Genomic DNA, 27,945 nt, shown 5'->3' on the forward strand with positions numbered 1-27,945 from the left:
AGCCTGAGGCCCAGGGCGGTAGTGAGGCCTGAGGCCCGGGGAGTCGTGAAGCCTGAGGCCCAGGGGGTAGTGAGGCCTGAGGCCCAGGGGGTAGTAAAGCCTGAGGCCCAGGGGGTAGTAGTGAGGCCTGAGGCCCAGGGGGCAGTAAAGCCTGAGGCCCAGGGTGCAGTAGTAAAGCCTGAGGCCCAGGGGGTAGTAGTGAGGCCTGAGGCCCAGGGGGCAGTAAAGCCTGAGGCCCAGGGGGTAGTGAGGCCTGAGGCCCAGAGCGACGGCAGCGACAGCGGCAAAGAAGACCGGGAGGACGAGGAGGAGCTGGACCCCCGCATCCAGGTGAGAGGCTGGGAGAGACAACACTGGGAGAGACAAAGGTTACACAAAAAAGCTGGAGAAACTCAGCGGGTGCAGCAGCATCTATGGAGCGAAGGAAATAGGTCAACGTTTCGGGCCGAAACCCTTCTTCAGTCTGATTCTCCAGCATCTGCAGTTCCCTCTTAAACACTGGGAGAGACAACACTGGGAGAGAGAGGCAACACTGGGAGAGAGAGACAACACTGGGAGAGAGAGACAACACTGGGAGAGAGAGACAACACTGGGAGAGACAACACTGGGAGAGAGAGACAACTGGGAGAGGGACAACACTGGGAGAGAGACAACACTGGGAGAGAGAGACAACACTGGGAGAGAGAGACAACACTGGGAGAGAGAGACAACACTGGGAGAGAGACAACAATGGGAGAGAGACAACACTGGGAGAGGCAACACTGGGAGAGAGAACACTGAGAGACAACACTGGGGAGAGAGAGACAACACTGGGAGAGAGAGACAACACAGAGAGAGGAGAGAGAGAGAGAGACACTGGGAGAGAGAGAGAGAGACAACACTGGGAGAGAGAGACGACACTGGGAGAGAGAGAGACGACACTGGGAGAGAGACGACACGACAACACTGGGAGAGAGAGACGACACTGGGAGAGAGAGACGACACTGGGAGAGAGAGACAACACTGGGAGAGAGAGAGAATACTGGGAGAGAGAGACGACACTGGGGCTGGGGGTGGCTCCCCATTCCCTTTCTATGTATATATATATATATGTGCATCTGTATGTATGAAGGTTGTGTGTACATTAATGTATAAAGGGTGTGTACATATGTGTGTGAAGTTTGTGATGTGTAGAGAGAGGGAGAGAGAGAGGAAGGAACGAACTGCAGAAGCTGGTTTCAACTGAAAATAAACAAAAAGCTGGGGTAACTCAGTGGGTCAGACAGCATCTCAGGAGAGAAGTAGGTGATGTTTTGAAAGGTGACCTATTCCTTCTCTCCAGAGACGCTGCCTGGCCCACTGAGCTACTCCAGCTTTTTGTGTCTATCTTCTATATATTTATGCATGTGTATGTGTACCTGTGAGGGTATATATGTGTGTGAAGTGTATGGACATGTGTAGGGTGTGCTTATATGAAGAGTGTGTGTACATATATGTGTGTGAAGGATGCCTGTGGGTGTGTGTACATTGATGTGTGTGAGGGGCGTGTGCGTGAAGGGGGTGCGTGTAAAAGTGTCAGTCAGTCCACTTACCCCTGGAGCCCCGTCACTGTGGGGTTTGACTCAACAGAGGCCACTTAACCTACAAACCTGTACGTCTTTGGAGTGTGGGAGGAAACCGGAGCACCCGGAGAAAACCCACGCAGGTCACGGGGCGAACGTACAAACCCTGTGTCGAGGAAACAAATATAGGAGCAAAGAGGTCCTTCTGCAGTTGTACAGAGCCCTAGTGAGACCACACCTGGAGTGTGCAGTTTTGGCCCCCTAATTTGAGGAAGGACATTCTTGCTATTGGGGGAGTGCAGCGTAGGTTTACAAGGTTAATTCCCGTGATGGCGGGACTGTCACACGCTGAGAGAATGGAGCGGCTGGGCTTGTACACTCTGGAGTTCAGAAGGATGACAGGGTATCTCATTGAAAGATTTAAGATTGTTAAGGGCTTGGACACACTAGAGGCAGGAAACATGTTCCCAATGTTGGGGGAGTCCAGAACCTGGGGCCACACAGTTTAAGAATCAGGAGTAAGCCATTTAGAACGGAGACGAGGAAACACTTTTTCTCACAGAGAGTGGTGAGTCTGTGGAATTCTCTGCCGCAGAGGGCGGTGGAGGCAGGTTCTCTGGATACTTTCAAGAGAGAGCTAGATAGGGCTGTTAAAAACAGCGGAGTCAGGGGATATGGGGAGAAGGCAGGAACGGGGTACTGATTGGGGATGATCAGCCATGATCACAATGAATGGTGGTGCTGGCTCAAAGGGCTGAATGGCTTCCTCCTGCACCTAGTGTCTATTGTCTATTGACAGCATCCGTAGTCGGGATCGAACTTGGGTCTCTGGCGCCGTGAGGCAGCAACTCTACCGTTACGCCTCTTTACTTGTCCCCACCTTAATTTTATTATTTCTCTTAATTCATTTGTTGGGCAGCAATTTATGAATTCTGGTGAAGGATCAATTTCTGTTCTCGGAATGGCTGCAATATAGGAATCGCTTGTACATAAAATTAATATTGGTTTGTGTGGGAAGGAACTACATATGCTGGGATCAACCGAAGACAGACACAAGAAGCTGGAGTGACTCAGCAGGACAGGCAGCATCTCTGGAGAGACTCAGCAGGACAGGCAGCATCTCTGGAGAGAACGAACAGGTGACGTTTTGGGTCAAGACCCTTCTTCAGACTGAAAGTCACGGGAGCAAGAAACGAGAGATATAGACGATAATGTAGAGAAATAGACAATAGGTGCAGGAGGAGGCCATTCGGCCCATCAAGCCAGTACCGCCATTCAATGTGATCGTGGCTGATCATCCACAATCAGTACCCCGTTCCTGCCTTCTCCCCATATCCCCTGACTCCGCTATCTTTAAGAGCCCTATCTAGCTCTCTCTTGAAAGCATCCAGAGAACCGGCCTCCACCGCTCTCTGAGGCAGAGAATTCCACAGACTCACAACTCTCTGTGAGAAAAAGTGTTTCCTCGTCTCCGTTCTAAATAGCTTGCCCCTTATTCTTAAACTGTGTGTGGCCCCTGGTTCTGGACTCCCCTAACATCGGGAATGTTGGCAGATCAATTTCCCTCCTGGGAATCGTAAGTTGGAAAGGAGAGAGAGAGAGAGAGAGAGGAGAGAGAGAGAGGGAGGGAGGGAGGGAGAGAGAGAGGAGGGGGAGAGAGAGAGAGAAAAGAGGGGGGGGGGGAGAGAGAGAAAGAGGAAAAAGAGAGGTAGACAGAGAGAGAAAGGAGAGGGAGATGGAGATAGAGAGGGAGGGAGAGAGAGATGGGGAGAGAGGGAGAGACGGAGAGAGGGAGGTATAGGGAGAGAGAGAGGGGAGAGGGATGGAGAGAGAGAGAGAGAGAGAGGGACCCTATCCTTTAAGAGCCCTATCTAGCTCTTTCTTGAAAGTATCCAGAGAACCGGCCTCCATCGCCCTCTGAGGCAGAGAATTCCACAGACTCCCAACTCTCTGTGAGAAAAAGTGTTTCCTCGTCTCTGTTCTAAATGGCTTACCCCTTATTCTTAGACTGTGTGTGGCCCCTGGTTCTGGACTCCCCCAACATCGGGAACATGTTTCCTGCCTCTAGCGTGTCCAAGCCCTTAACAATCTTACATGTTTCAATGAGATCTCCTCTCATCCTTCTAAACTCCAGAGTGTACAAGCCCAGCCGCTCCATTCTCTCAGCATATGACAGTCCCGCCGGGAATTAACTTTGTAAACCTACGCTGGTTCCTGGTTCTGGACTCCCCCATAGATAGGACAATGAATGAAAGATGTGCACAAAAAAGTCATGATGATAAAGGAAACAGGCCATTGTTAGCTGTTTGTTGGGTGATTATATTGGTTCATTGTTCCTAGCGTGTAACAAGATCCAGTGAAAGGCTTTGTCTACATGCTATCCAGCCAAATCAGACAGTACAATCACTTCACACACAAATTAAAATGGTAGTTCAAGAGAAAAATAATCAGGAATGGAGAATGTACTGTAAACTGCACAGAGAGGGTAGGTGGATGGGATGGGAGCGAGTGTTGATGAGTTATGGCCCAGTGCGCCCTAAGAATGGCGATGTGTTCCTGTGTCGTCTGAATCATGAGAGAACTCGTTCACCATGTTACAGGAAAGATGTTGTCACAGGTGATAGGAGTAGAATGAGGCCATTCGGCCCATCCGGTCTACTCCGCCATTCAATCATGGCCGATCTATCTCTCCCTCCTAACCCCTGGAGAGGAAGAGACTACAAAAAGTAGTAAACACTGCCCAGTCCATCATCGGCTCTGACCTTCCTTCCATCGAGGGGATTTATCGCAGTCGCTGCCTCAAAAAGGCTGGCAGTATCATCAAAGACCCACACCATCCTGGCCACACACTCATCTCCCCGCTACCTTCAGGTAGAAGGTACAGGAGCCTGAAGACTGTAACAACCAGGTTCAGGAATAGCTACTTCCCCACAGCCATCAGGCTATTAAACCTGGCTTGGACAAAACTCTGATTATTAATAACACATTATTTGTTATTTGCACTTTATTAGTTTATTTATTCATGTGTTTTGTAGTAAATGCCTACTATGTTCTGTTGTGCTGAAGCAAAGCAAGAATTTCATTGTCCTATCAGGGACACATGACAATAAACTCACTTGAACTTGAACTTGAATCTCCTGCCTTCTCCCCCGTAACCTCCGACACCCGCACTAACCAAGAACCTATCTACCTCAGCCTTGAAAATTATCCACTGACTTGTCCTCCACGGCCTTCTGCGGCAAAGAATTCCACAGATTCACCAACGCTGGAAAGGGCACAGAGAGGATTGACGAGGATGTGAAAGCTGGAAAGGGCGCAGAGAAGATTTACCAGGGTGTTGCCAGGGCCAGAGGGTGTGAGCTATTGGGAGAGGTCGAGTAGGCTGGGACTCCTCGGAGTACAGGAGAAATCATGAGGGGAATACATCAAGTGGATGCAGAGTCTCTTGCCCAGAGCAGGGGAATCAAGGACCAGAGGGCATGGGTTTACGGTGAAGGGGAAATAGATTTAATAGGAATCCGAGGGGTAACTTTCTCACAGAAAGGGTGGTGGGTGTACGGAACAAGCTGCCGGAGGAGGTAGTCCCCAACGTTTAACGTCACGGTGGCGCAGCGGTAGAGTTGCTGCCTTACAGCGCCGGAGACCCGGGTTCGATCCCGACTACGGGTGCTGTCTGTACGGAGTTTGTACGTTCTCCCCGTGACCTACATGGGTTTCCTCCGAGACCTTCGATTTCCTCCCACACTCCAAAGAGGTGCAGGTTTGTAGGTCAATTGGCTTGGTGTAAATGTAAAAATTGTGCCCAGTGGGTGTAGGATCGTGTTAATGTTCGGGGATCGCTGGTCGGCGAGGACCCCGGTGGGCCGAAGGGCCTGATTACGCGCTGTATCTCTAAACTGAACTGTAAACTAAACTAAATTCCCCAGATTCACCACCCTCTGACTAAAGATATTTCTCCTCACCTCCTTCCCAAAAGAACATCCTTTAATTCTGAGGCTCTGACCTCTAGTCCTAGATTCCCGCACTGGTGGAAACATCCACTCCACATCCACTCCATCCAAGCCTTTCATTATTCTGTACGTTTCAATGAGGTTGTTTCCCCCACCTCATTCTTCCAAACTCTTCCACTGATCTCCCACCTCGAACATTACCGTCCTTCTGGTGAAGGTTAAGGAGGCAGATCCATTATCCTGAGGAGTTATAAATACCGAGCAGTCATTAGTGAATGTTCTGACCTTGTGGCAGCGGAAGGATTGTGGTTTTATTTTTGAACAGCTGTGGACGGGAACTCCGGCTGCGATCCCCTGGGGCTAAAAAATCCGCAATTCCCTCGCCCTTCATCTCTGGGCAGGTTGCGATCCCAGGGAAGGTGCATCTACTGCAGGTGGCACGGTGGGGCAGAGTTAGAGCTGCTGCCTCACTGCGCCAGAGACCCGGGTACGATCTTGACTACAGGCGCTGTCTGTACCGAGTTTGCACGTTCTCCACGTGGCCTGCGTGGTTTTCTCCGAAACCTTTGGTTTCATCCCACACTCCAAAGACGTGCAGGTTTGTAGGTTAAAAGAGTCAAGTCAAGAGAGTTTTATTGTCATGTGTCCCAGATAGGACAATGAAATTCTTACCTGCTGCAGCACAACAGAATATGTCAACATAATACATAACTGGAGAAGAAAAAAGTTCTGTGTGTATATATCAGAGCATTGAGTATAGAAGTTGGGATGTAATGTTAAAATTGTACAAGGCATTGGTGAGGCCAATTCTGGAGTATGGTGTACAATTTTGGTCGCCTAGTTATAGGAAGGATGTCAACAAAATAGAGAGAGTACAGGGGAGATTTACTAGAATGTTGCCTGGGTTTCAACAACTAAGTTACAGAGAAAGGTTGAACAAGTTAGGGCTTTATTCTCTGGAGCGCAGAAGGTTAAGGGGGGACTTGATAGAGGTCTTTAAAATGATGAGAGGGATAGACAGAGTTGACGTGGACAAGCTTTTCCCATTGAGAATAGGGAAGATTCAAACAAGAGGACATGACTTGAGAATTAAGGGACAGAAGTTTAGGGGTAACATGAGGGGGAATTTCTTTACTCGGAGAGTGGTAGCTGTGTGGAATGAGCTTCCAGTGAAAGTGGCGGAGGCAGGTTCGATTTTATAATTTAAAAATAAATTGGATAGGTATATGGACGGGAAAGGAATGGAGGGTTATGGCCTGAGTGTAGGTGTATGGGACTAGGGGAGAATAAGTGTTCGGCACGGACTAGAAGGGCCGAGATGGCCTGTTTCCGTGCTGTAATTGTTATATGGTTATATGGTTTGTTATATATACCCATTCACACATACTCAATAAATAGCAAGTATAGTGCAATCATAATAATAGACTCTTGTAGTTCAGAGCTTATTTGTTGTAGTGTTTAATAGCCTGGTGGCTGTAGGGAAGAAGCTGTTCCTGAACCTGGACCGTACAGATTTCAGGCTCCTGTACCTTCTTCCCGATGGTAGCAGGGAGATGAGTGTGTGGCCAGGATGGTGTTGGGGTCTTTGATGATGCTGGCTGCCATTTTGAGGCAGCGACTGCGATAGATCCCTTCGATGGTGGGGAGGTCAGAGCCGGTGATGGACTGGGCAGTGGTCACAACGTTTTGTGGTCTCCTCCGCTCCTGGATGTTCAAATTGCCGAACCAAGCCACGATGCAACCGGTCAGCATGCTCTCTACTGTGCACCTGTACAAGTTCAGGAGAATCCTCCTTGGAATGAATGTAAAATGATCCCAAGTGTTAATGTGCGGGGATCGCTGGTTGGCGCGGACTCGGTGGGCTGTGGGCCTTGTTGTTTGCTGTATCTCTAAACTAAACTAAACTACTCCCCTGAGCATTGATCATGTGGAGTGTTCAAACCCACCGAGTAATGAAAGCCCTGGATAGGGTGGATGTGGAGAGGATGTATCCACTAGTGGGAGAGTCTAGGACCAGAGGGCACAGCCTCAGAATAAAAGGACGTACCTTTCGAATGGAAGTGAGGAGGAATTTCTTTACCTAGGGGGTATCGAATACATTTAGGCCTTTCAAACTTGTCCAGTTTTTGAACAGGTGTAGGAAACAACTGTAGAAGCTGGATAAATCAAAGGCAGACAGACACAAAATGCTGGAGTAACTCAGCGGGACAGGCAGCGTCTGTGGAGAAGAAGGAATGGGTGATGTTTGGGGTCCCGACCCGAAACATCACCCATTCCTTCTCTCCAGAGATGCTGCCTGTCCCGCTGAGTTGTTCCAGCATTTTGTGTCTATCTTCTGTTGATGGGGATTGCCTGGTGTAGCATACTATCCGAATAGTAGCATGGGTCCATCTTGCTCAGAGGCCAACTGCACCTTGGTTTATGGAATAGGAGCGACCCTTTCCGACACTCGTGTGGCTCTTCCGACCAGCTCTGCCGTTCTTGTGACTAATCCTCCACCACAGGGCGTCACGGTGGCGCAGCGGTAGAGTTGCTGCCTCACGGCGCCCGAGACCCGGGTTCCATCCTGACTACGGGTGCTGTCTGTACGGAGTTTGTACCTTCTCCCCGTGGGTTTCCCCTGTGTGCTTCGGTTTCCTACCACACTCCAAAGACGTACTGGGATGTAGGCTAATTGGTTTGGTTTAGTTTAGAGATACAGCACGGAAACAGGCCCTTCAGCCCACCGGGCCCGCGCCGACCAGCGATCCCCGCACACTAACACAATCCTACACCCACTAGGGACAATTCTTACATGTACCAAGCTTGGTTCTTGGTTCTTCTTGTTCTTGGTCCTCCAAAATATTCCAAATGGAATTTAAACTGGAGGTGGTGAAGGGAGGGCTTAAGCCAGAAAGGGTTATTGGGAAGAAAGAGCTACTTTAAATTTAGTTGCATCTGGTTGGGTAACTATAGTCAATGGATCAGTTGGTAGTATACCTTCTGTGTCAGATCAGTGGTTGTATAGATTAAATCCCCTCAGAACGTGATACCCTAAGCAAGTTACACAAAGAGAGGTCACACAGGTTAAGGCATCCTCCAGCAGTTCAGATAGGATTCTCCAAATTGTTATTGCCATGTGGGTACTACATGGCAATAATAAATCTACAAACCTGTACGTCTTTGGAGTGTGGGAGGAAATGGGAGACCGCGGAGAAAACCCACGGTGAGAACGTGCAAACTCCGTACAGACAGCGCCCGATGTCGGTATCGAACCGTGGTGTCCGCCACTATAAGGCAGCAAATCTACTGCTGTGCCACCCACTGTAAATTGTCCCCGGTGTGTGTAGGGCAGTATCAATGTGCGGGGATCGCTGGTCGGTGTGGGCTGAAGGGCCTGTTTCCGCGCTGTATCTCTAAAACTAGAATGAATAAGCCTCTTGAAGTAAGTTTGTCTGCACTTCCTACAATCACCTTGTGCGACATGATGCCTGATTTGGTTGATGGACTCTGCAGCGTGAAGGACTTTGATGCTCTCCTCTGCATTATATAAGTGGAAGTTGTTGACAGAATGAAACATGATAATTATCCTAAAGGGGACAACAGATTTCAGGGGAGATGAATTATACATTATCCATTGGTGCATTATTTAAATACCTGGCAATATAGCAGAAACAATGAAGTACAAATTAACATCTGTCAGCAGAACATAAATGTGTGGATCACCCTTTTGTGGTTTGCAGAAATCGCAGATTCTTTGCCTGCTGGGCAGAGCAGAGCTTTTAGATCAGTTCCCTCCTTCATTCAAATCATAGATTTCCACTGTTGTTCTTTCCAAAGTTTAACTCATCGATACCGTCTACACCCCATGCTGCCTCGGCAAGGCCAGCAGCCTAATCAAGGACCAGTCTCACCCCCGGCCACTCCCTCATCTCCCCTCTCCCCTGGGCAAGAGGTACATAGAAAATAGGTGCAGGAGTAGGCCATTCGGCCCTTCGAGCCTGCACCGCCATTCAATATGATCATGGCTGTTCATCCAACTCGGTATCCCATCCCTGCCTTCTCTCCATACCCCCTGATCCCTTTGGCCACAAGGGCCACATCTAACTCCCTCTTAAATATAGCCAATGAACTGTGGCCTCAACTACCTTCTGTGGCAGAGAATTCCACAGATTCACCACTCTCTGTGTGAAAAATGATTTTCTCATCTCGGTCCTAAAAGATTTCCCTCGTATCCTTAAACGGTGACCCCTTGTCCTGGACTTCCCCAACATCGGGAACAATCTTCCTGCATCTAGCCTGTCCAACCGCTTAAGAATTTTGTAAGTTTCCATAAGATCTCCCCCTCAATCTTCTAAATTCTAGCGAGTACAAGCCGAGTCTATCCAGTCTTTCTTCATATGAAAGTCCTGCCATCCCAGGAATCAGTCTGGTGAACCTTCTCTGTACTCCCTCTATGGCAAGAATGTCTTTCCTCAGATTAGGAGACCAAAACTGTACGCAATACTCCAGGTGTGGTCTGACCAAGACCCTGTACAACTGCAGTAGAACCTCCCTGCTCCTATACTCAAATCCTCTATGGCAAGAATGTATTTCCTCAGATTAGGAGACCAAAACTGTACGCAATACTCCAGGTGTGGTCTCACCGAGGATGTTGCCAGGACTAGAGGGTGTGAGCTATCGGGAGAGGTTGAGTAGGCTATGTAACTATGATGTAATATGCATCCTGTCTCCTAATCTGTCTCCATGTCTCTCGTCTCCCTCTCCCCTGACTCTCAGTCTGAAGAAGGGTCTCGACCCGAAACGTCACCCATTCCTTCTCTCCAGAGATGCTGCCTTGTCAAAGATCGGAGATGTTTCTAAACTCCTGTCACATCAACTCAGTTACTCCAGCATTCTGTCGATCTTAAGGGCCAGTCCCACCTGGGCGTCATTTACACAACATCATTTACGCATGGTGCGCATGACGGGTGCGTGGTGACGTCGGCGGTAACGTGCGGCCGCACATGCCGCCCCAGGATTTTGGGATGTACGAAATCTTAGCGAGCGCCATCTGCGTGACACCCAAGTGGGGACAGACCCTTCACAGTTTCTTCCCGGCTGTTATCAGGCAACTGAAACATTCTATCACCAACTAGAGAGCGATCCTGGCCTCCCATTTACCACATTGGAGACCCTCGGACTATCATTAATCGGACTTTACTGACCTTATCGTGCGCCAAACAATACTATACAAACACTTTATTTGTTGTCATTTGAACCCAGAGGTTCAAACGAAATTTGGTTTCTGCACTCGCGGGCTCCCGGAGTCACTGTCCACCTGACCTGCGGTTGGAGCCTCCGAAGCTCCGCAGCAGCGCGCCACCACAGCTCCTCCTGCTCCGAACTCGGCCAGCTCCGCGATGGTGAGCAGTCCGCAGCTCCGCGACTGGAGCCCCAGGTCGTTCCGGTTGGAGGCCGCTCCACGGAGCTAGGCCCCAACGACAACGGAGACCCGACAGAGAAAAGGTATCCCCTGCACCCTGTATCTGTCTGAAGAAGGGTCTCGACCCAATCCGTCACCAGTTCCTTTTCTCCAGAGATGTTGGCTGACCCGCTGAGTCACTCCAGCTTTGAAACCAGCTTCTGCGGTTCCTTGCGACACCATGGCTCAATTGTAATCATGTGTCGTCTTCCCGCTGACGGGAAGGCACGCAACAACAACAAACTTTTCACTGTACCTCGGTACACAAAAAAGCTGGAGAAACTCAGCAGGTGCAGCAGCATCTATGGAGCGAAGGAAAAAGGCAACGTTTCCGCCCGATAGCAGACTGATTCCTGGGATGGCAGGACTTTCATATGAAGAAAGACTGGATAGACTCGGCTTGTACTCGCTAGAATTTAGACGACTGACGGGGGATCTTATAGAAACTTACAAAATTCTTAAGGGGTTGGGCAGGCTAGATGTAGGAAGATTGTTCCCGATGTTGGGGAAGTCCAGGACAAGAGGTCACACAGTTTAAGGATAAGGGGGAAATCTTTTAGGACCGAGATGAGGAAAACATTTTTCACACAGAGAGTGGTGAATCTGTGGAATTCTGTGCCACAGAAGGTAGTTGAGGCCACAGTTCATTGGCTATATTTAAGAGGGAGTTAGATGTGGCCCTTGTGGCTAAAGGGATCAGGGGGTATGGAGAGAAGGCAGGTACAGGATACTGAGTTGGATGATCAGCCATGATCATATTGAATGGTGGTGCAGGCTTGAAGGGCCGAATGGCCTACTCCTGCACCTATTTTCTATGTTTCTATGAAACGTTGCCTATTTCCTTCGCTCCATAGATGCTGCTGCACCCGCTGAGTTTCTCCAGCGATTTTCCAGCATCTGCAGTTCCTTCTTAAAAACCTTTCACTGTACCTCGGTACACGTGACAATAAATTGAACTGAGCTGAGGGGTCAGATGGAACTGCAGATGCTGGTTTAAACCGCAGACAGACAAAAAATGCTGGAGTAACTCGGCGGGTAAGGCAGCATCTCTGGAGAGAAGGAATGGGTGATGTTTGGTCATTTGAAGGGTGATTTGACAAACTGAAGGACAGCTCTTCAAAATTGGAGAGTGGTTCACAGTTAAAAAAAAACCCGCTTCACTCTGCTCAGCATCAACCCCTTGACTCAGGCTGTTTATCCCTTGCTCAGCTTTCAGTTAACCTTGTCAAAAATCACAGATGTTACTCAACTCCTCTGTCACATCAACCATTAAATTAATGGTGAAACATTTAGTGCAGCAAGCGATGTTGCAAGGCTGCTCTCCCTGCCCCTCCTCCCTGCCTCCCTGTACCTCTCTCCCTCCTCCCCTGCCCCTCTCTTCCCCTTCTCCCTGCCCCGTCTTTCTCTCCCCCCTCCTCTCTCTCCCCCTCTGCCCCTTCTTCTTCTCCCTGCCCCTTCTCCCCTCTCTTCCCCTTTCCCCCCTGCCCCCCTCTTCCCCTCCACCCCACTCTCCCCCCTTCTCCCTGCCCCCCTCCTCCCTCTCTTCCCCCTGCCCCTCTTTCCCTCTCTTCCCCTGCCCCTCTCTCCCCCTTCTCCCTGCCCCGCTCTACCCTCCCTCCCTGCCCCTCACTCCCTCCTCTCCTACCCTCTCTTCCCCTTCTCCCCCTGCCCCCTCCTCCCCCTCTCTCGACTCTCCTCCCCACCTTTCTGTCATTGGGAAATACTACATGGAAACAGGCCCTTGAGCCCAGCTTCACTATGCCGGCCAAGTTGGCATCTTGGGCTAGTCCCATTTAGTCCTTATCAGTCTCAGCCCTTCCCACCATATATCTGGTCACATGGTGTTGGCTGGCCCTAATCCGATCTGCATCTGTAGCTCGAAGACACAAGGAACTGCAGATGCTGGTTTACAAAGTCAAATGTCACCAAGTCACAGTGTCATGCCGTGAGGATTCAGGCCCTTCAGCCCAACCTGCCTACACCGATCAATGTGTTCCATCTACATTAGTCCCACCTGCCCGCGTTTGGTCCATATCCCTCCAAACCTGTCCTATCCATGTGTAAGAAAGAGCAGCAGATGCTGGTTTAAATCGAAGGTAGACACAGAATGCTGGAGTAACTCAGCGGGTGAGGCAGCATCTCTGGAGAGAAGGAATGGGTGACGTTTTGGGTCGAGACCCTTCTTCAGACCCAGCGGGTGAGGCAGCATCTCTGGAGAGAAGGAATGAGCGACGTTTTGGGTTGAGACCCTTCTTCAGACCCAGCGGGACAGGCAGCATCTCTGGAGAGAAGGAATGGGTGACGTTTCGGGTCGAGACCCTTCTTCAGACCCAGCGAATGAGGCAGCATCTCTGGAGAGAAGGAATGGGTGACGTTTTGGGTCGAGACCATTCTTCAGGGGAAGAAGGAGAGGCAGAGGTTCACATGTCAGGGGAGGGGGTGGGACAGAGATAGAATGTAGTCGGAGACAGTAAGACTAGTGGGAGAAGGGGGAAGGGGATGGAGAGAGAGGGAAAGCAAGGGCTATCTGAAGTTAGAGAAGTCAATGTTCGTACGTCTGGGGTGTAAACTACCCAAGCGAAATATGAGGTGTTGTTCCTCCAATTTGCGCTGGGCCTCACTCTGACAACGGAGGAGGCCCAGGACAGAAAGGTCAGTGTGGGAATGGGAGGGGGAGTTGAAGTGCTGAGCCACCGGGAGATCAGGTAGGTTAAGACGGACTATCCATATAACTGTCGAACTGTTTCTTAAAAGTTGCGACAGTCCCTGCCATACACCCACCACCCTTTGTACGTTCCCCCCGTGACCTGCGTGGGTTTTCTCCAGGATCTTCCAGTTTCCTCCTACACTCCAAAGACGTACAGGTTTGTAGGTTAATAGGCTTGGTATTAATGTACAAAATTGTCCCTAGTGTGTGTAGGATAGTGTTAATGTTCAGGGATCGCTGGTCGGTGGGAACTCGGGGGGCCGAAGGGCCTGTTTCCGATGTGCCATAATATCTAAACGTTATTCCCTCTATCCTGTATCCATACACTGTGGACGGCTCGATTGTAATCATGTGTAGTCTTTCTGCTGACTGGATAGCACGCAACAAAAATGAACAAAAACATAGAAACATAGACAATAGGTGCAGGAGTAGAGGCCATTCAGCCCTTCGATTCTGCGCCGCCATTCAATGTGATCATGGCTGATCATCCAACTCAGTATCCCATCCCTGCCTTCTCTCCATACCCCCTGATCCCTTTAGTCACAAGGGCCACATCTAACTCCCTCTTAAATATAGCCAATGAACTGTGGCCTCAACTACCTTCTGTGGCAGAGAATTCCATAGATTCACCACTTTCTGTGTGAAAAAAAATGTTTTTTTCATTTCGGTCCTAAAAGATTTCCCCCTTATCCTTAAACTGTGTGACCCCTTGTTCTGGACTTCCCCAGCATCGGGAACAATTTTCCTGCATCTGGCCCGTCCAACCCCTTAAGAATTTTGTACGTTTCTATAAGACCCCCCCTCAATCTGCTAAATTCTAGCGTGTACAAGCCGAGTCTATCCAGTCTTTCTTCATATGAAAGTCCTGACATCCCAGGAATCAGTCTGAACTGAACCAGGATAGGAGAGGAGATGGGGGATTAAAAAATACATCAAAAACAACTGCACCAAATGAACAAAGCCAACGAGGGTTCTGAATCACTGGAGAGAGAATAGATTCATGAGAGTGAGAGGAGTATCTCACGCTGCCTCGGCAAGGCCAGCAACATAATCAACGATGACTTTCCCCTGTAACCCCAGGAGATGCAACACTTGTCCCTTTACCTCCCCCCCTCGTCTCCGTCTAAGGACCCCGACAGTCTTTCCAGGTGAGGCAGAGGTTCACCTGCACCTCCTCCAACCTCATCTACTGTATCCGCTGTTCCAGGTGTCAACTGCTCTACATCGGCGAGACCAAGCGCAGGCTCGGCGATCGTTACGTTGAACATCTCCGCTCAGTCCGCATGCATGTGGTGTATGCGGACTGTGCTGTGTGGGGGGGGGGGGGGTGCGATTCTGGGGTGGGGGGGTGATTCCCCAGCCCCTGTGGTACACACTGCCCTGGGTGGGCCGGTGGGGAGGGGGGAGGGGTGATTCCCCACCCCTGTGGTACACACTGCCAGTTAGACGGTGTGTGCTGGAGCGCGCTGTGGTGCCGTCAATAATGGAGGCAGCCTGTAACACACTGCACCCGGGGTGTGTGCGTGTTAGCGTGTGTGTCCGCATACATGTGTGTCCATGTCCGTATCTGCCTGCGCGTGTGTGTGTGTGTGTGTGTGTGCTCTTGCCAGTTTGTGAGCATGTGCACCTTTGTCCCTGCCGGTGTGTGTGTGTGTGTACATGTGTGTTTGAATGTGTATGTACTCTCATCTGAATGTGTGCCTGTGTGTTTGAGTGTGTGTGTGCCCTTGTCAGTGTGTGTGTGTATTTGAGTGTGTGTGTGTGTGCTCTTGTTTAAATGTGTGTATGTGTGTTTGGTTGTGTGCATGTTGTGTGTGTGTGTGTGTGTGTACCTGTGTGTTGTGTGTGTGTGTGTGTACGTGCCTGGTGCTGTGTGTCTGAGTGTGTGTGTACCTGTGTGTGTGTGATCTTGTCTGAGTGTGTGTGTGTGTATCTGTGTGTGTGTGTGATCTTGTCTGAGTGAGAGTGTGTGTGTGCATGTTCCTGTGCGTATGTGTGTGTACCTCTATGTGTGATCTTGTCTGAGTGTGTGTGTGTGTATCTGTGAGTGAGTGTGTGTGTGTGTGTGTATGTGTGCATGTTCCTGTGTGTTTGAGTGTGTGTGTGCATGTTCCTGTGTGTGTGTGTATCTGTGAGTGAGTGTGTGTGTGTGTGTGTGTGTGTGTGTGTGCGCATGTTCCTGTGTGTTTGACTGTGTGTGTGCATGTTCCTGTGTGTGTGTATCTGTGAGTGTATGTGTGTGTGTGCGCATGTGTGTGTGTTTGAGTGTGTGTGTGCATGTTTCTGTGTGTGTGTATCTGTGTTCCTGTGTGTGTGTATCTGTGTGTGTGTGTGTGTGCATGTTCCTGTGCGTATGTGTGTGTACCTCTATGTGTGATCTTGTCTGAGTGTGTGTGTGTGTATCTGTGAGTGTATGTGTGTGTGTGTGCATGTGAGTGTGTATTTGACCCACTGGACACTGACTTCACTGTGCTGTCCTGTCTACAGGAGGAGCTGGAGCAGCTGAACCTGGCCAGTGCAGAGATCAATAAATTGGAGCTCCAGCTGGATGTAAGTACACCCCATCTTCCCCCCCCCCCCCCCCCCACCCCCCACTCCAACATGAAGCTTCATTGCTCTCCTCTCCCCCATCTTTAGGGGCAGTCACGGTGGCGCAGCGGTAGAGTTGCTGCCTTACAGCGAATGCAACTCCAGAGTCCCGGGTTCCATCCCGACTATGGGTGCTGTCTGTACGGAGTTTGTACCTTCTCCCCATGACCTGCGTGGGTTTTCTCCGACATCTTCGGTTTCCTCCCACACTCCAAAGACGTGCAGGTTTGTAGGGTTAATTGGCTTGGTGTAATTGTAAACTGTCCCTAGTGTGTGTAGGGTAGTGTTAGTGTGCGGGGATTGCTGGTCGGCACGGACTCGGTGGGCCGAAGGGCCTGTTTCCACGCTGTATCTGTAAACTAAACTACACTAAACCTGCAACACTCTCCAGCTTCAGAGTCCCACATGATCGCTTCCAAGATGCTACCCAACACAGCCGACCGTTTGTGCGCTAGCCACAGAAGCAGATCTACCATCACATATTACAATCGCTCCACACTCTTAAACCCCCACTCCCACAGCCAGCAAACGTTATTCCCTTATCCTGTATCTGTGCACTGTGAACGGCTCGATTATAATCATGTATCGTCTTTCTGCTGACTGGATAGCACGCAACAAAAGCTTTTCACTGTACCTTGGTACATAGATACATAGACAATAGGTGCAGGAGTAGGCCATTCGGCCCTTCGAGCCTGCAACGCCATTCAATATGATCATGGCTGATCATCCAACTCAGTATCCCATCCCTGCCTTCTCCCCATACCCCCTGATCCCTTTAGCCACAAGGGCCACATCTAACTCCCTCTTAAATATAGCCAATGAACTGGCCTCAACTACATTCTGTGGCAGAGAGTTCCAGAGATTCACCACTCTCTGTGTGAAAAATGTTCTTCTCATCTCGGTCTTAAAGGATTTCCCCTCTATCCTTAAACTGTGACCCCTTGTTCTGGACTTCCCCAACATCGGGAATAATCTTCCTGCATCTAGCCTGTCCAACCCCTTAAGAATTTTGTAAGTTTCTATAAGATCCCCCCTCAATCTGCTAAATTCTAGCGAGTACAAGCCGAGTCTATCCAGTCTTTCTTCATATGAAAGTCCTGATATCCCAGGAATCAGTCTGGTGAACCTTCTCTGTACTCCCTCTATAGCAAGAATGTCTTTCCTCAGATTAGGAGACCAAAACTGTACGCAATACTCCAGGTGTGGTCTCACCAAGACCCTGTAAAACTGCGGTAGAACCTCCCTGCTCCTATACTCAAATCCTCTATGGCAATAATGTCTTTCCTCAGATTAGGAGACCAAAACTGTACACAATACTCCAGGTGTGGTCTCACCAAGACCCTGTACAACTGCAGTGCAATGTCACGTGTACCCTGTACCATTGAATTGTCGGCACACTCAAGAGAGACACAAAATGCTGGAGTAACTCAGTGGGGCAGGCAGCATCACTGGAGAGAAGGAATGGGTGAAGTTTCCAATTCAATGGGAAACGTCACCCATCCCTTTTCTCCAGAGATGCTGCCTCTCCCTCTGAGTCACTCCAGCATTTTGTTACATCTTTCTTCGGTGTAAACCAGCATCTGCAGTTCATTCCTGCACTATGACAGCACAGTCTATGGTCTTTGAATGCCGTTAAGCTTTGGAGATACAGCGCAGAAAACAGGCCCTTCGGCCCTCCATGTCCGCGCCGATCAGCGATCCCCGCTCACGAACATTATCCTACACAGTTTACAATTTTCACCGAAGCCAATTAGCCTACAAACCTGCACGCCTTTGGAGTGTGGGAGGAAACCGGAGCACCCGGAGAAAACCCACGCAGGTCACGGGGAGAACGTACAAACTCCGTACAGACAGCGCCCAAAGTCAGGATCGAACCCGGGTCTCTGGCGCTGTGAGGCAGCAACTCTACCGCTGCCCCACCGTGCCATCTCTGAATTTCCCCTTTTAATACAAAATGCTTTTATCCAAAACAAACAAAAATACAGACTAGAAACACGATCAAAGACTGCTTGGGGGAGTCCAAAACCAGGGGCCACACAGTTTAAGAATAAGGGGTAAGCCATTTAAAACGGAGATGACAAAAAACTTTTTCACCCAGAGAATTGTGAATCTGTGGAATTCCCTCAGAGGGCAGTGGATACTCAGAAGTCAATTCCCTGGATGCTTTCAAGAGAGAGTTAGATAGGGCTCTGAAAGATAGCGGATATGGGGAGAAGGAAGGAACGGGGTAGGATTGTGGATGATCAGCCGTGATCACAGTGAATGGCGGTGCTGGCTCGAAGGGCCGAATGGCCTCCTCCTGCACCTGTTGTCCGCTGTCGGAGCTGTGCACCGCGTACTGATCGTATTGTTGCAGGAAACCAAGAACATTTGGTGGGGGTCTCTCTACGCAGGGGTCTCCCCCTCTGGGGTGGGGGTACTGCATCGAGGAGTCCCCTGCAATCTGTTTCTCTCCCTATTCACAGTCTCGCCAGCCGCCTGCTACTGTTGCGGGCTGGGAGAATCTGTGTACCAAGTGTACATGGGGTGTGTGAGGTTGCAGCCCCTGGTCCAATATATAAAGGGACTTCTCCTTTGCCTTCTGGCTGCACTTCACACCCCACCATCCTCATCTTTGGACACCATGTGCGTAGGGGAGAGGGTAGAGGGCTGAAGATGTCATAGAAACAGAAAATAGGTGCAGCAGGAGGCCATTCGGCCCTTCGAGCCAGCACCGCCATTCATTGTGATCATGGCTGAGCGTCCCCTATCAATAACCCGTGCCTGCCTTCTTCCCATATCCCTTGACTCCTCTAGCCCCTGGAGCTCTATCTAACTCTCTCTTAAATCCATCCAGTGATTTGGCCTCCACTGCCTCTGTGGCAGGGAATTCCACAAATTCACAACTCTCTGGGTGAAAAAGGTTTTTCTCACCTCAGTCTTAAATGACCTCCCCTTTATTCTAAGACTGTGTGTGGCCCCTGGTTCTGGACTCGCCCAACATTGGGAACATTTTACCTGCATCTAGCTTGTCCAGTCCTTTTATAATTTTATAAGTTTCTATAAGATCCCCCTCATCCTTCTAAACTCCAGTGAATAGAAGCCTAGTCTTTTCAATCTTTCCTCATATGACAGTCCCGCCATCCCAGGGATCAATCTCGTGAACCTACGCTGCACTGCCTCAATCACAAGGATGTCCTTCCTCAAATTAGGAGACCAAAACCGTACACAATACTCCAGATGTGGTCTCACCAGAGCCCTGTACAACTGCAGTAGAACCTCTTTACTCCTATACTGAAATCCTCTTGTTATGAAGGCCAACATTCCATGAGCTTTCTTCACTGGTCCTGGTTGGGTTACCCCTGGGCCTGGCCAAGTTGGCCATCCACGCGTCACGGCTCCAGGCGGTGGAGTGCTCTGCCCGAGCCGGTCTCCTACCCCTTTACGGGGGGTTGCGTCCACGCCCCGGTGGTGTTAGAGAGGGACTACGCGCTCTCCATGGGCACCCTGGGGGATTTCCGGGGGCGGTGGAATACATGCTCAATAAGTTGTACACTAGTTTATTTAGTATGTGTGGGAAGGAACTGCAGATGCTGGTTTAAATGGAAGGTAGTCACAAAATGCTGGAGTAATCCCGATCCTGGCCTCTCTCCACTGGCTCCCTGTGCGGTTTCGAATACATTTCAAGACCCTCCTCTTTGTCTACAAAGCCCTCAAAGGGCTTGCACCCTACCTACGTTAAAAGTCTTCTCACCCACCACTCCATCTCCAGGTCCCTCAGATCGGCCGACTTGGGGTTGCTGAATATCCCACGGTCTAGGCATAAGCTCAGGGGCGACCGCACCTTTGCGGTTGCAGCCCCTAGGCTGTGGAACAGCATCCCCCTTCCCATCAGAACTGCCCCCTCCATCGACTCCTCTAAGTCTAGACTAAAAATGTATCTGTTCTCCCAAGCCTTTCCTGACGTCCTCTGAGCGAGGGCTATATGTATGTAGTTTGTTTGTTTGTTTGTTTGTACTATTCTTATAACAAATGTAAAGCACTTTGGCCAACGAGAGTTGTTTTCTAAATGTGCTATATAAATAAATGTGACTAGACTTAACTTGAACTCAGCGGGACAGGCAGCATCTGTGGAGAGAAGGAATGGGTGACGTTTCTTCAGGCTCAGTGGGACAGGCAGCATCTGTGGAGAGAAGGAATGGGTGACGTTTCGGGTCGAGACCCTCCTTCAGGCTCAGCGGGACAGGCAGCATCTGTGGAGAGAAGGAATGGGTGACGTTTCAGGTCGAGACCCTTGTTCAGGCTCAGCGGGACAGGCAGCATCTGTGGAGAGAAGGAATGGGTGACGTTTCAAGTCGAGACCCTTCTCCAGACTGATGTTGGGATAATTGCTTGATCTGTACTATGGTGGTGGGTTTTGCTTTAATTTATTTTGTACTGTACATTTTATTGTGAATGATTGATCATATTATTTATGGTTAAAACACTAAGGATGCCAGGAGCATGTACCGGAAGATTCTGTCAGAGTCGGCGAGGAAGCTGAACGCCCAGGGCTCTCAGCTGGGCAACTGCATCGAGAAGGCCAGGCCATACTACGAGGCTCGACGACAGGCCAAGGAGGTGAGGGGTGAGGATGGGGTACCCGCTTAGAGCTCTCCCTGGGGTTGGGGCCTTCTCCCCAGAGGCTTTAACTCTACCTGGGGTTGGGGCCTACTCACTGGGGGCTTTAACTTTACTGGGGTTGGGGCCTACTCACTGGAGGCTTTAACTCTACCTGGGGTTGGGGCCTACTCACTGGTGGCTTTAACTACCTGGGGTTGGGGCCTACTCACTGGAGGCTTTAACTCTACCTGGGGGGTTGGGGCCCACTCACTGGTGGCTTTAACTACCTGGGGTTGGGGCCTACTCACTGGGGGCTTTAACTTTGCTGGGGTTGGGGCCCACTCACTGGAGGCTTTAACTACCTGGGGTTGGGGCCTTCTCACTGGTGGCTTTAACTCTACCTGGGGTTGGGGCCTTCTCACTGGTGGCTTTAACTCTCCCTGGGGTTGGGGCCTTCTCACTGGTGGCTTTAACTCTACCTGGGGTTGGGGCCTTCTCACTGGTGGCTTTAACTACCTGGGGTTGGGGCCTTCTCACTGGTGGCTTTAACTCTACCTGGGTTTGGGGCCTTCTCACTGGTGGCTTTAACTCTACCTGGGGTTGGGGCCTACTCACTGGTGGCTTTAACACTAACGTCCCTAGCATCCTTGTAAACTGTCCAGAGTGTACAAGCCCGGTCGACCCATTCTTTCATCATATGACAGTCCCGCCATCCCGGGAATTAACCTGGTGAACCTACTGTGCACTCCCTCAATAGCAAGAATGTCCTTCCTCAAATTGGGGACCAAAACTGCACACAATACTCCAGGTGTGGTGTATATTGTAAATAGCTGCGGTCCCTGCACCGAGTTAGTTAGTTAGCTAACACTAATCTGTTCTTCCTGTTCTTGCCACTAGAGTGGATAACCTCACCTTTATCCACATTATACTGCATCTGCCCACTCACCCAACCTATCCAAGTCACCCTGCATTCTCATAGCATCCTCCTCACGGCTCACACTGCCGCCCAGCTTTGTGTCATCTGCAAACTTGGAGATGTCACATTTAATTCCCTCGTCTATATCGTTCATGTGTATTGTAAATAACTGGGGTCCCAGCACCGAGCCTTGTGGCATGATTGTGGCTGATCATCTAAAATCTGTACCCCGTTCCTGCATTTTCCCCATATCCATCGATTCCTCTAGTGCCAAGAGATAAATCTAACTCTCTCTTGCAAACATCTTCTCAAGATGTAAAACATCTTGCCATTAGCTTTCTTCGATGCCTGCTTGTACCTGCATGCTTACTCTCAGTAAGATCCAGTTCCGTTCCCATGTAGGATTGCCCCAGCCACTCTAACCCCCCCCCCCCCCCCCCCCCCCCCCGCCGCCCGTGTGTGTTAGGCCCAGCAGGAGACGCAGTAGGCCGCTCTGCGCTACGAGAGGGCAGTGAGCATGCACAACGCTGCCCGGGAGATGGTGTACGTGGCTGAACAGGGGCTGATGGCCGACACCAACCGTCTCGACCCCACCTGGCAGGAGATGCTGAACCACGCGACCTCCAAGGTAACGCATGCCCAGCACCCCTCACCATCTACCCACCCGCACGCACGCACGCACGCGCACAGGGCTGGCTGGCTGGGTGCTGGGGACCAGGGTGTAGGGTGGGTGCTGGGTGCAGGGTGGGTGTAGGGGGTGGGTGGGTGGGTGTAGGGTGGGGTGTGGGTGTAGGGTGGGTGTAGGGTGGGTGCTGGGTGTAGGGTGGGTGTAGGGTGGGTGTGGGTGTATGGGTGGGGGGTGGGTGTAGGGTGGGTGTGTGGGTGTAGGGTGGGTGTAGGGTGGGTGCTGGGTGTAGGGTGGGTGTAGGGTGGGTGTGGTGGTGTAGGTGTGGGTGTAGGGTGGGTGTAGGGTGGGTGTAGGGGGGTGCTGGGTGTGGGTGGGTGTGGGTGTGGTGTAGGGTGGGTGTAGGGTGGGTGTGGGGTGTGGGTGTAGGGTGGGTGTAGGGTGGGGTGTGGGTGTAGGGTGGGTGTAGGGTGGGTGTGGGTGGGTGTAGGGTGGGTGTAGGGTGGGTGCTGGGTGTGGGTGTAGGGTGGGTGTAGGGTGGGTGTGGGTGTAGGTGTGGGTGTAGGGTGGGTGTGGGGTGGGTGTGGGTGTAGGGTGGGTGTGGGTGTAGGGTGGGTGTAGGTGGGTGTGTGGTGTGGGTGTAGGGTGTGTGTGTGTGTAGGGTGGGGTGTAGGTAGGGTGTGGTGTGGGTGGGTGCTGGTGTAGGGTGGTGTGGGTGGTAGGGTGGGGTGTAGTGTGGGTGTAGGGTGGGTGTAGGGGTGGGTGTGGGTGTAGGGTGGGTGTGGGGTGGGTGTGGGTGGGTGTAGTGTGGGTGTAGGGTGGGTGTGGGGTGGGTGTGGGTGTAGGGTGGGTGTGGGTGTAGGGTGGGTGTGGGTGTAGGGTGGTGTGGGGGGGTGTGTGGTGTAGGGTGGGTGTGTGTGGGTTGGTGTGGGTGTGGGTGGGTGTGGTGGGGGGGTGGGTGTAGGGTGGGTGTGGGTGTAGGGTGGGTGTGGGTGTAGGGTGGGTGTAGGGTGGGTGGGGTGGGTGTAGGGTGGTGTGGGTGTAGGGTGGGTGTAGGGGGTGTAGGGTGGGTGTGGGTGTGGGTGGGTGTGTGTTTGTGGTGATGTGTGTGGGTGTGGTGTGGGTGGGTGTGGGTGTGTGGGTGGGGGTGGGTGTGGGTGTGTGGGTGTGGGTGGGTGTGGTGTAGGGTGGGTGTAGGGTGTGGTGGGTGTGGGTGTAGGGTGGGGTGGGTGTTGGGGGTGGGTGTGGGTGGGGTGTGTGGTGGGGGGTGGTGTGTGGGTGTGGGTGTGGGGTGGGTGTGTGTGGTGTGGGTGGTGGGTAGGGTGGGGGTGGGTGTGGGTGTAGGGTGGGTGTGGGGGTGGGGGTGGGGTGGGTGTGTGTGTGGGTGTGTGTGTGTGGGTGGGGGTGTGGGTGTGTGGGTGTGGGTGGGTGTGGGGTGGGTGTAGGTGGGTGTGGGTGTGTGTGGGGTGTGGTGTGTGGGTGGTGTGGTGGGTGTGGGGGGGGTGTGTGTGTAGGTGGGTGGGGTGGGGTGGGTGTAGGGGTGTAGTGTGGGTGTGGGTGGGTGGGTGGGTGTGGGTGTAGGGTGGGTGGGTGGTGGGTGTGTGGGGTAGGGTGGGTGTGGGTGTGGGTGGTGGGGTGTAGGGTGGGTGTGGGTGTAGGGTGGGTGTAGGGTGGGTGTGGGTGCTGGGTGGGTGTGGGTGGTGGGGTGGTGGGTGTGGGTGTAGAGGGGGGGTGGGTGTAGAGTGGTGTGTGGTGTGTAGGGTGGGGTGTGGGTGTAGGGTGGGTGTGGGTGCTGGGTGGGTGTGGGTGTGGGGTGGGTGTGGGTGTGGGTGTGGGTGGGGGTGTCGGTGTCGGTGTCGGTGTCGGTGTCGGTGTGGGTGTCGGTGTCGGTGTGGGTGTGTCGGTGTCGGTGTGGGTGTGTGTGGGTGTGTGTGTGGTGGGGTGGGTGTGGGGGTGGGTGTGGGGGGTTGTGGGTGTGGGTGTGGGTGTGGGTGTGGGTGTGGGTGTGGGTGTGGGTGTGGGTGTGGGTGTGTGTGTGTGTGTGTGTGTGTGGGTGTGTGGGGGTGTGTATGCTGGGGGGTGTGGGTGGGTGTGTGGGTGTAGGGTGGGTGTGTGTGTAGGGTGGGTGTGGGGTGGGTGTGGGTGTAGGGGGTGTGGTGGGTGGGGGGGTGGGTGTGTGGGTGTAGGGTGGGTGTAGGGTGGGTGTAGGGTGGGTGTGGGTGTAGGTGGGTGTAGGGTGGGTGTGGGTGTAGGGTGGGTGTGGGTGTAGGGTGTGGGTGTGGGTGTAGTGGGGGGTGGGGTGGGTGTGGGTGTAGGGTGGGTGTGTGGGTGTGGGTGTGGGTGTGGGTGTAGGTGTGGGTGTGGGTGTGGTGTTTGGTGGGGGGTGGCTGGGGTAGGGTGGGTGTGGTGTGTGGGTGTGGGGTGGGTGTAGGGTGGGTGTTGGGTGTAGGGTGTGTGTGGGTGTGGGTGGGTGGGGGTGGGGGTGTGTGTGGGGTGGGTGTGGGGGTGGGTGTGGGTGTGGGTGGGGTGGGTGTGGGGTGTGGGTGTGGGTGTAGGGGTGGGTGTGGGTGTAGGGTGGGTGTGGGTGTAGGGTGTGTGTGGGTGTAGTGGGTGTGGGGTGGGTGTGGGTGTAGGGGTGGGGTGTGGGTGGGTGTGGGTGTAGGGTGGGTGCTGGGTGTGGGTGTGGGTGGGTGTGGGTGCTGGGTGTGTGTGTAGGGTGTGTGTAGGGTGGGTGTGGGTGTAGGGTGTAGGGTGGGTGTGGGTGTGGGGTGTGTGTGTGGGTGCAGGGTGGGTGTAGGGGGTGGGTGTAGGGTGGGTGTGGGTGTAGGGTGGGTGTGGGTGTAGGGTGGGTGTGGGTGTAGGGTGGGTGTAGGGTGGGGGTGGGTGTAGGGTGGTGTGTGGTGTGTGGTGGGTGGGTGTGGGTGGGTGCTGTGTGGTGTAGGGTGGGTGGGGGTGTAGTGGGGTGTGTAGGGTGTAGGGTGGGTGTAGTGGGTGTGGGGGGGTGTGGTGTGGGTGCTGGGTGTAGGGTGGTGTGTGTGGTGTAGGGTGGTGTGGGTGTAGGGTGGGTGTGGGTGTGTAGGGTGGGTGTGGGTGTAGGGTGTAGGGTGGGTGTGGGGGTGGGGGTGGGTGGGGGGTGGGTGTGTGGGTGTGTGGGGTGGGTGTGGGTGGGTGTGGTGTGTGGGTAGGGTGGGTGTAGTGTGGGGGTGGGGTGGGGTGTGGTGTGGGTGTAGGGTGGGGTGGTGGTGTAGGTGGGTGGGTGTAGGGTGGGTGTGGTGTGTGGGGTGGGTGTAGGGGGGTGTGTGGGTGTGGGTGTGGTGGTGGGTGGGTGGGGTGTGGGGTGGGTGTAGGGTGGGTGTGGGTGTAGGGTGGGTGTGGGTGGGGTGTGTGGGTGGGTGTAGGGTGGTGTGTGGTGGGGTGTAGGGTGGGGGTGTAGGGTGTGTGCTGGGTGTGGGTGTAGGGTGGGGGGTGTGGGTGTAGGGTGGGTGCTGTAGGTGGTGTGGGGTGGGTGTAGGTGTAGGGTGGGTGTGTGGGTGTGGGGTGGTGTGGGGGGGGGTGTGGGTGTGGGTGGGTGTGGGGTGTAGGGTGGGTGTGTGGGTGTGGGGGGGGGTGTAGGGTGGGTGTGGGTGTAGGGTGGGTGTAGTGTGGGTGTAGGGTGGGTGTGGGTGTGGGTGTAGGGTGGGTGTGGGTGTAGGGTGGGTTGGTAGGGTGGGTGTGTTGTGGGTGTAGGGTGGGTGTGGGTGTAGGGGTGTGGGGTGTGTAGGGTGGGTGTACGGTGGGTGTGGGGTGCAGGGTGGGTGTGGGTGTAGGGTGGGTGTAGGGTGGGGTGTGGGTGTAGGGTGGGTGTGGGTGTACGGGTGGGTGTGGTGTGCAGGGTGGGTGTGGGTGTAGGGTGGGTGTGGGTGTAGGGTGGGTGTGGGTGTAGGTGGGGTGTGGGTGTAGGGTGGTTGTGGGTGTAGGGTGGGTGTGGGGTGTAGGCTGGGTGTGGGTGTACGGTGGGTGTGGGTGCGGGGTGGGTGTGGGTGTAGGGTGGGTGTGGTGTAGGGTGGGTGTGGGTGTAGGGTGGGTGTGGGTGTACGGTGGGTGTGGGTGTAGGGTGGGTGTGGGTGCTGGGTGTGGGTGTAGGGTGGGTGCAGGGTGGGTGTGGGTGTAGGCAGCATTTGATGCCCGTGGGCAGGCTTTGGGCCCTGTGGGTGGTGGACAGAGTTTGGGCCCAGTGGGCAGGCTTCAGGCCCCATGGGTGGTGCCTGTGGGCAGGCTTTGGGCCCTGTGGGTGGTGGACAGAGTTGGGCCCCATGGAGAGGCTTCAGGCCCCGTGGGTGGTGCCTGTGGGCAGGCTTTGGGCCCTGTGGGTGGTGGACAGAGTTTGGGCCCAGTGGGCAGGCTTCAGGCCCTGTGGGTGGTGCCTGTGGGCAGGCTTTGGGCCCTGTGGTCGGTGGGCAGAGCTTTGGCCCAGTGGGCAGGCTTCAGGCCCTGTGGGCAGTTTGGGCCCTGTGGGAAGGCTTTATGTCCCGTGGGCAGGCTTTGGGCCCGGTGTCCACGGAGATGGCTCCTCACCCTTTTCCCCCGTACCCAGGTGAACGAGGCAGAGGAGGAGCGTCTACGGGGCGAGCGGGAGCACCAGCGGGTCACGCAGCAGTGCCAGCAGGCCGAGGCACGCGTGCAGCAGCTCCAGAAGGCCCTCAAGAGGCTCATCCTCAAGTCGAAGCCCTACTTCGAGCTCAAGGCCCAGTTCAACCAGATGCTGGAGGTAAAGTCAGCACCCCTGCCCCTACCCCCTCTCTCACACCCCTCTCTCACACCCCTCTCTCTCTCACCCCCTCCCCCCCCCCCCCTCTCACCCCCCCCTCTCTCCCTCTCCCCCTCTCTCTTCTCTCTCCCCCCTCTCCCCCTCTCTTTCTCTCTCTCCCCCCTCTCTCACACATCTCTCTCTCTCTCTCCCTCTCTTCAGGAGCACAAGGCACGTGTGACAGCGTTAGAGAGACATGTAGCTCAGATTAAGACTCGTTACTCTGTGGCGTTGAGGAACCTGGAACAGATCAGCGAGCAGATCCACGCGCGCCGCCTCCAACGCCTGGCGGTTCGCCGATCCTCGCCGGTGGGGGCGGAGGCCAGCCCGGCCTACACGGAGGAGGAGGGGACGTCAGGCCTGGCTCCGCCAGGGAACGATGGCCCTGCCTCTGACACCCTGTCCGTCCTCAGCTTCCAGACCATCGCCTCTGACCTACAGAAGTTCGACTCGGTGGAGCATCTGGAGGAGATGTCGGACGTGGCCAGCCTGGACAGCGACGAGCCCGAGCCAGAGTCCGCCCTATCACCCCGTAACGCCTTCCTCTGTGGGCACCATCGCAGTGTCAGCTTGTAGCCCACCCAGGCCCAGGCCCAGGCCCAAGCCCAGGCCCAGGCTCAGGCCCCGGCTACACTGCCCAGGCTCAGGCCCCGGTTACACTCCCCAGGAAGGCCCAGGCCCAGGCTCAGGCCACGGTTACACTCCCCAGGTAGGCCCAGGCCCCGGCTCAGGCCCCGGCTACACTCCCCAGGTAGGCCCAGGCCCAGGCTCAGGCCCCGGCTACACTCCCCAGGGCCCAGGCTCAGG

At 53.4% G+C, this 27,945-nt stretch overlaps 1 protein-coding gene across 1 annotated transcript; it reads left to right on the top strand.

Moving 5' to 3' along the window:
- sh3bp5lb (SH3-binding domain protein 5-like, b) lies at positions 1–27,945 on the top strand (the record flags this gene model as incomplete). The annotated part of the gene is given in 6 exon segments (XM_055630675.1): positions 1–330; positions 16,129–16,191; positions 20,701–20,829; positions 22,194–22,355; positions 26,926–27,099; positions 27,301–27,945. Coding segments are annotated over 6 exon segments (1,272 nt in total), but the record flags the coding sequence as incomplete, so codon positions are not given.

Source organism: Leucoraja erinacea, unplaced genomic scaffold, assembly GCF_028641065.1.
Source record: "Leucoraja erinacea ecotype New England unplaced genomic scaffold, Leri_hhj_1 Leri_498S, whole genome shotgun sequence".
Lineage (NCBI taxonomy): Eukaryota > Metazoa > Chordata > Chondrichthyes > Rajiformes > Rajidae > Leucoraja > Leucoraja erinaceus.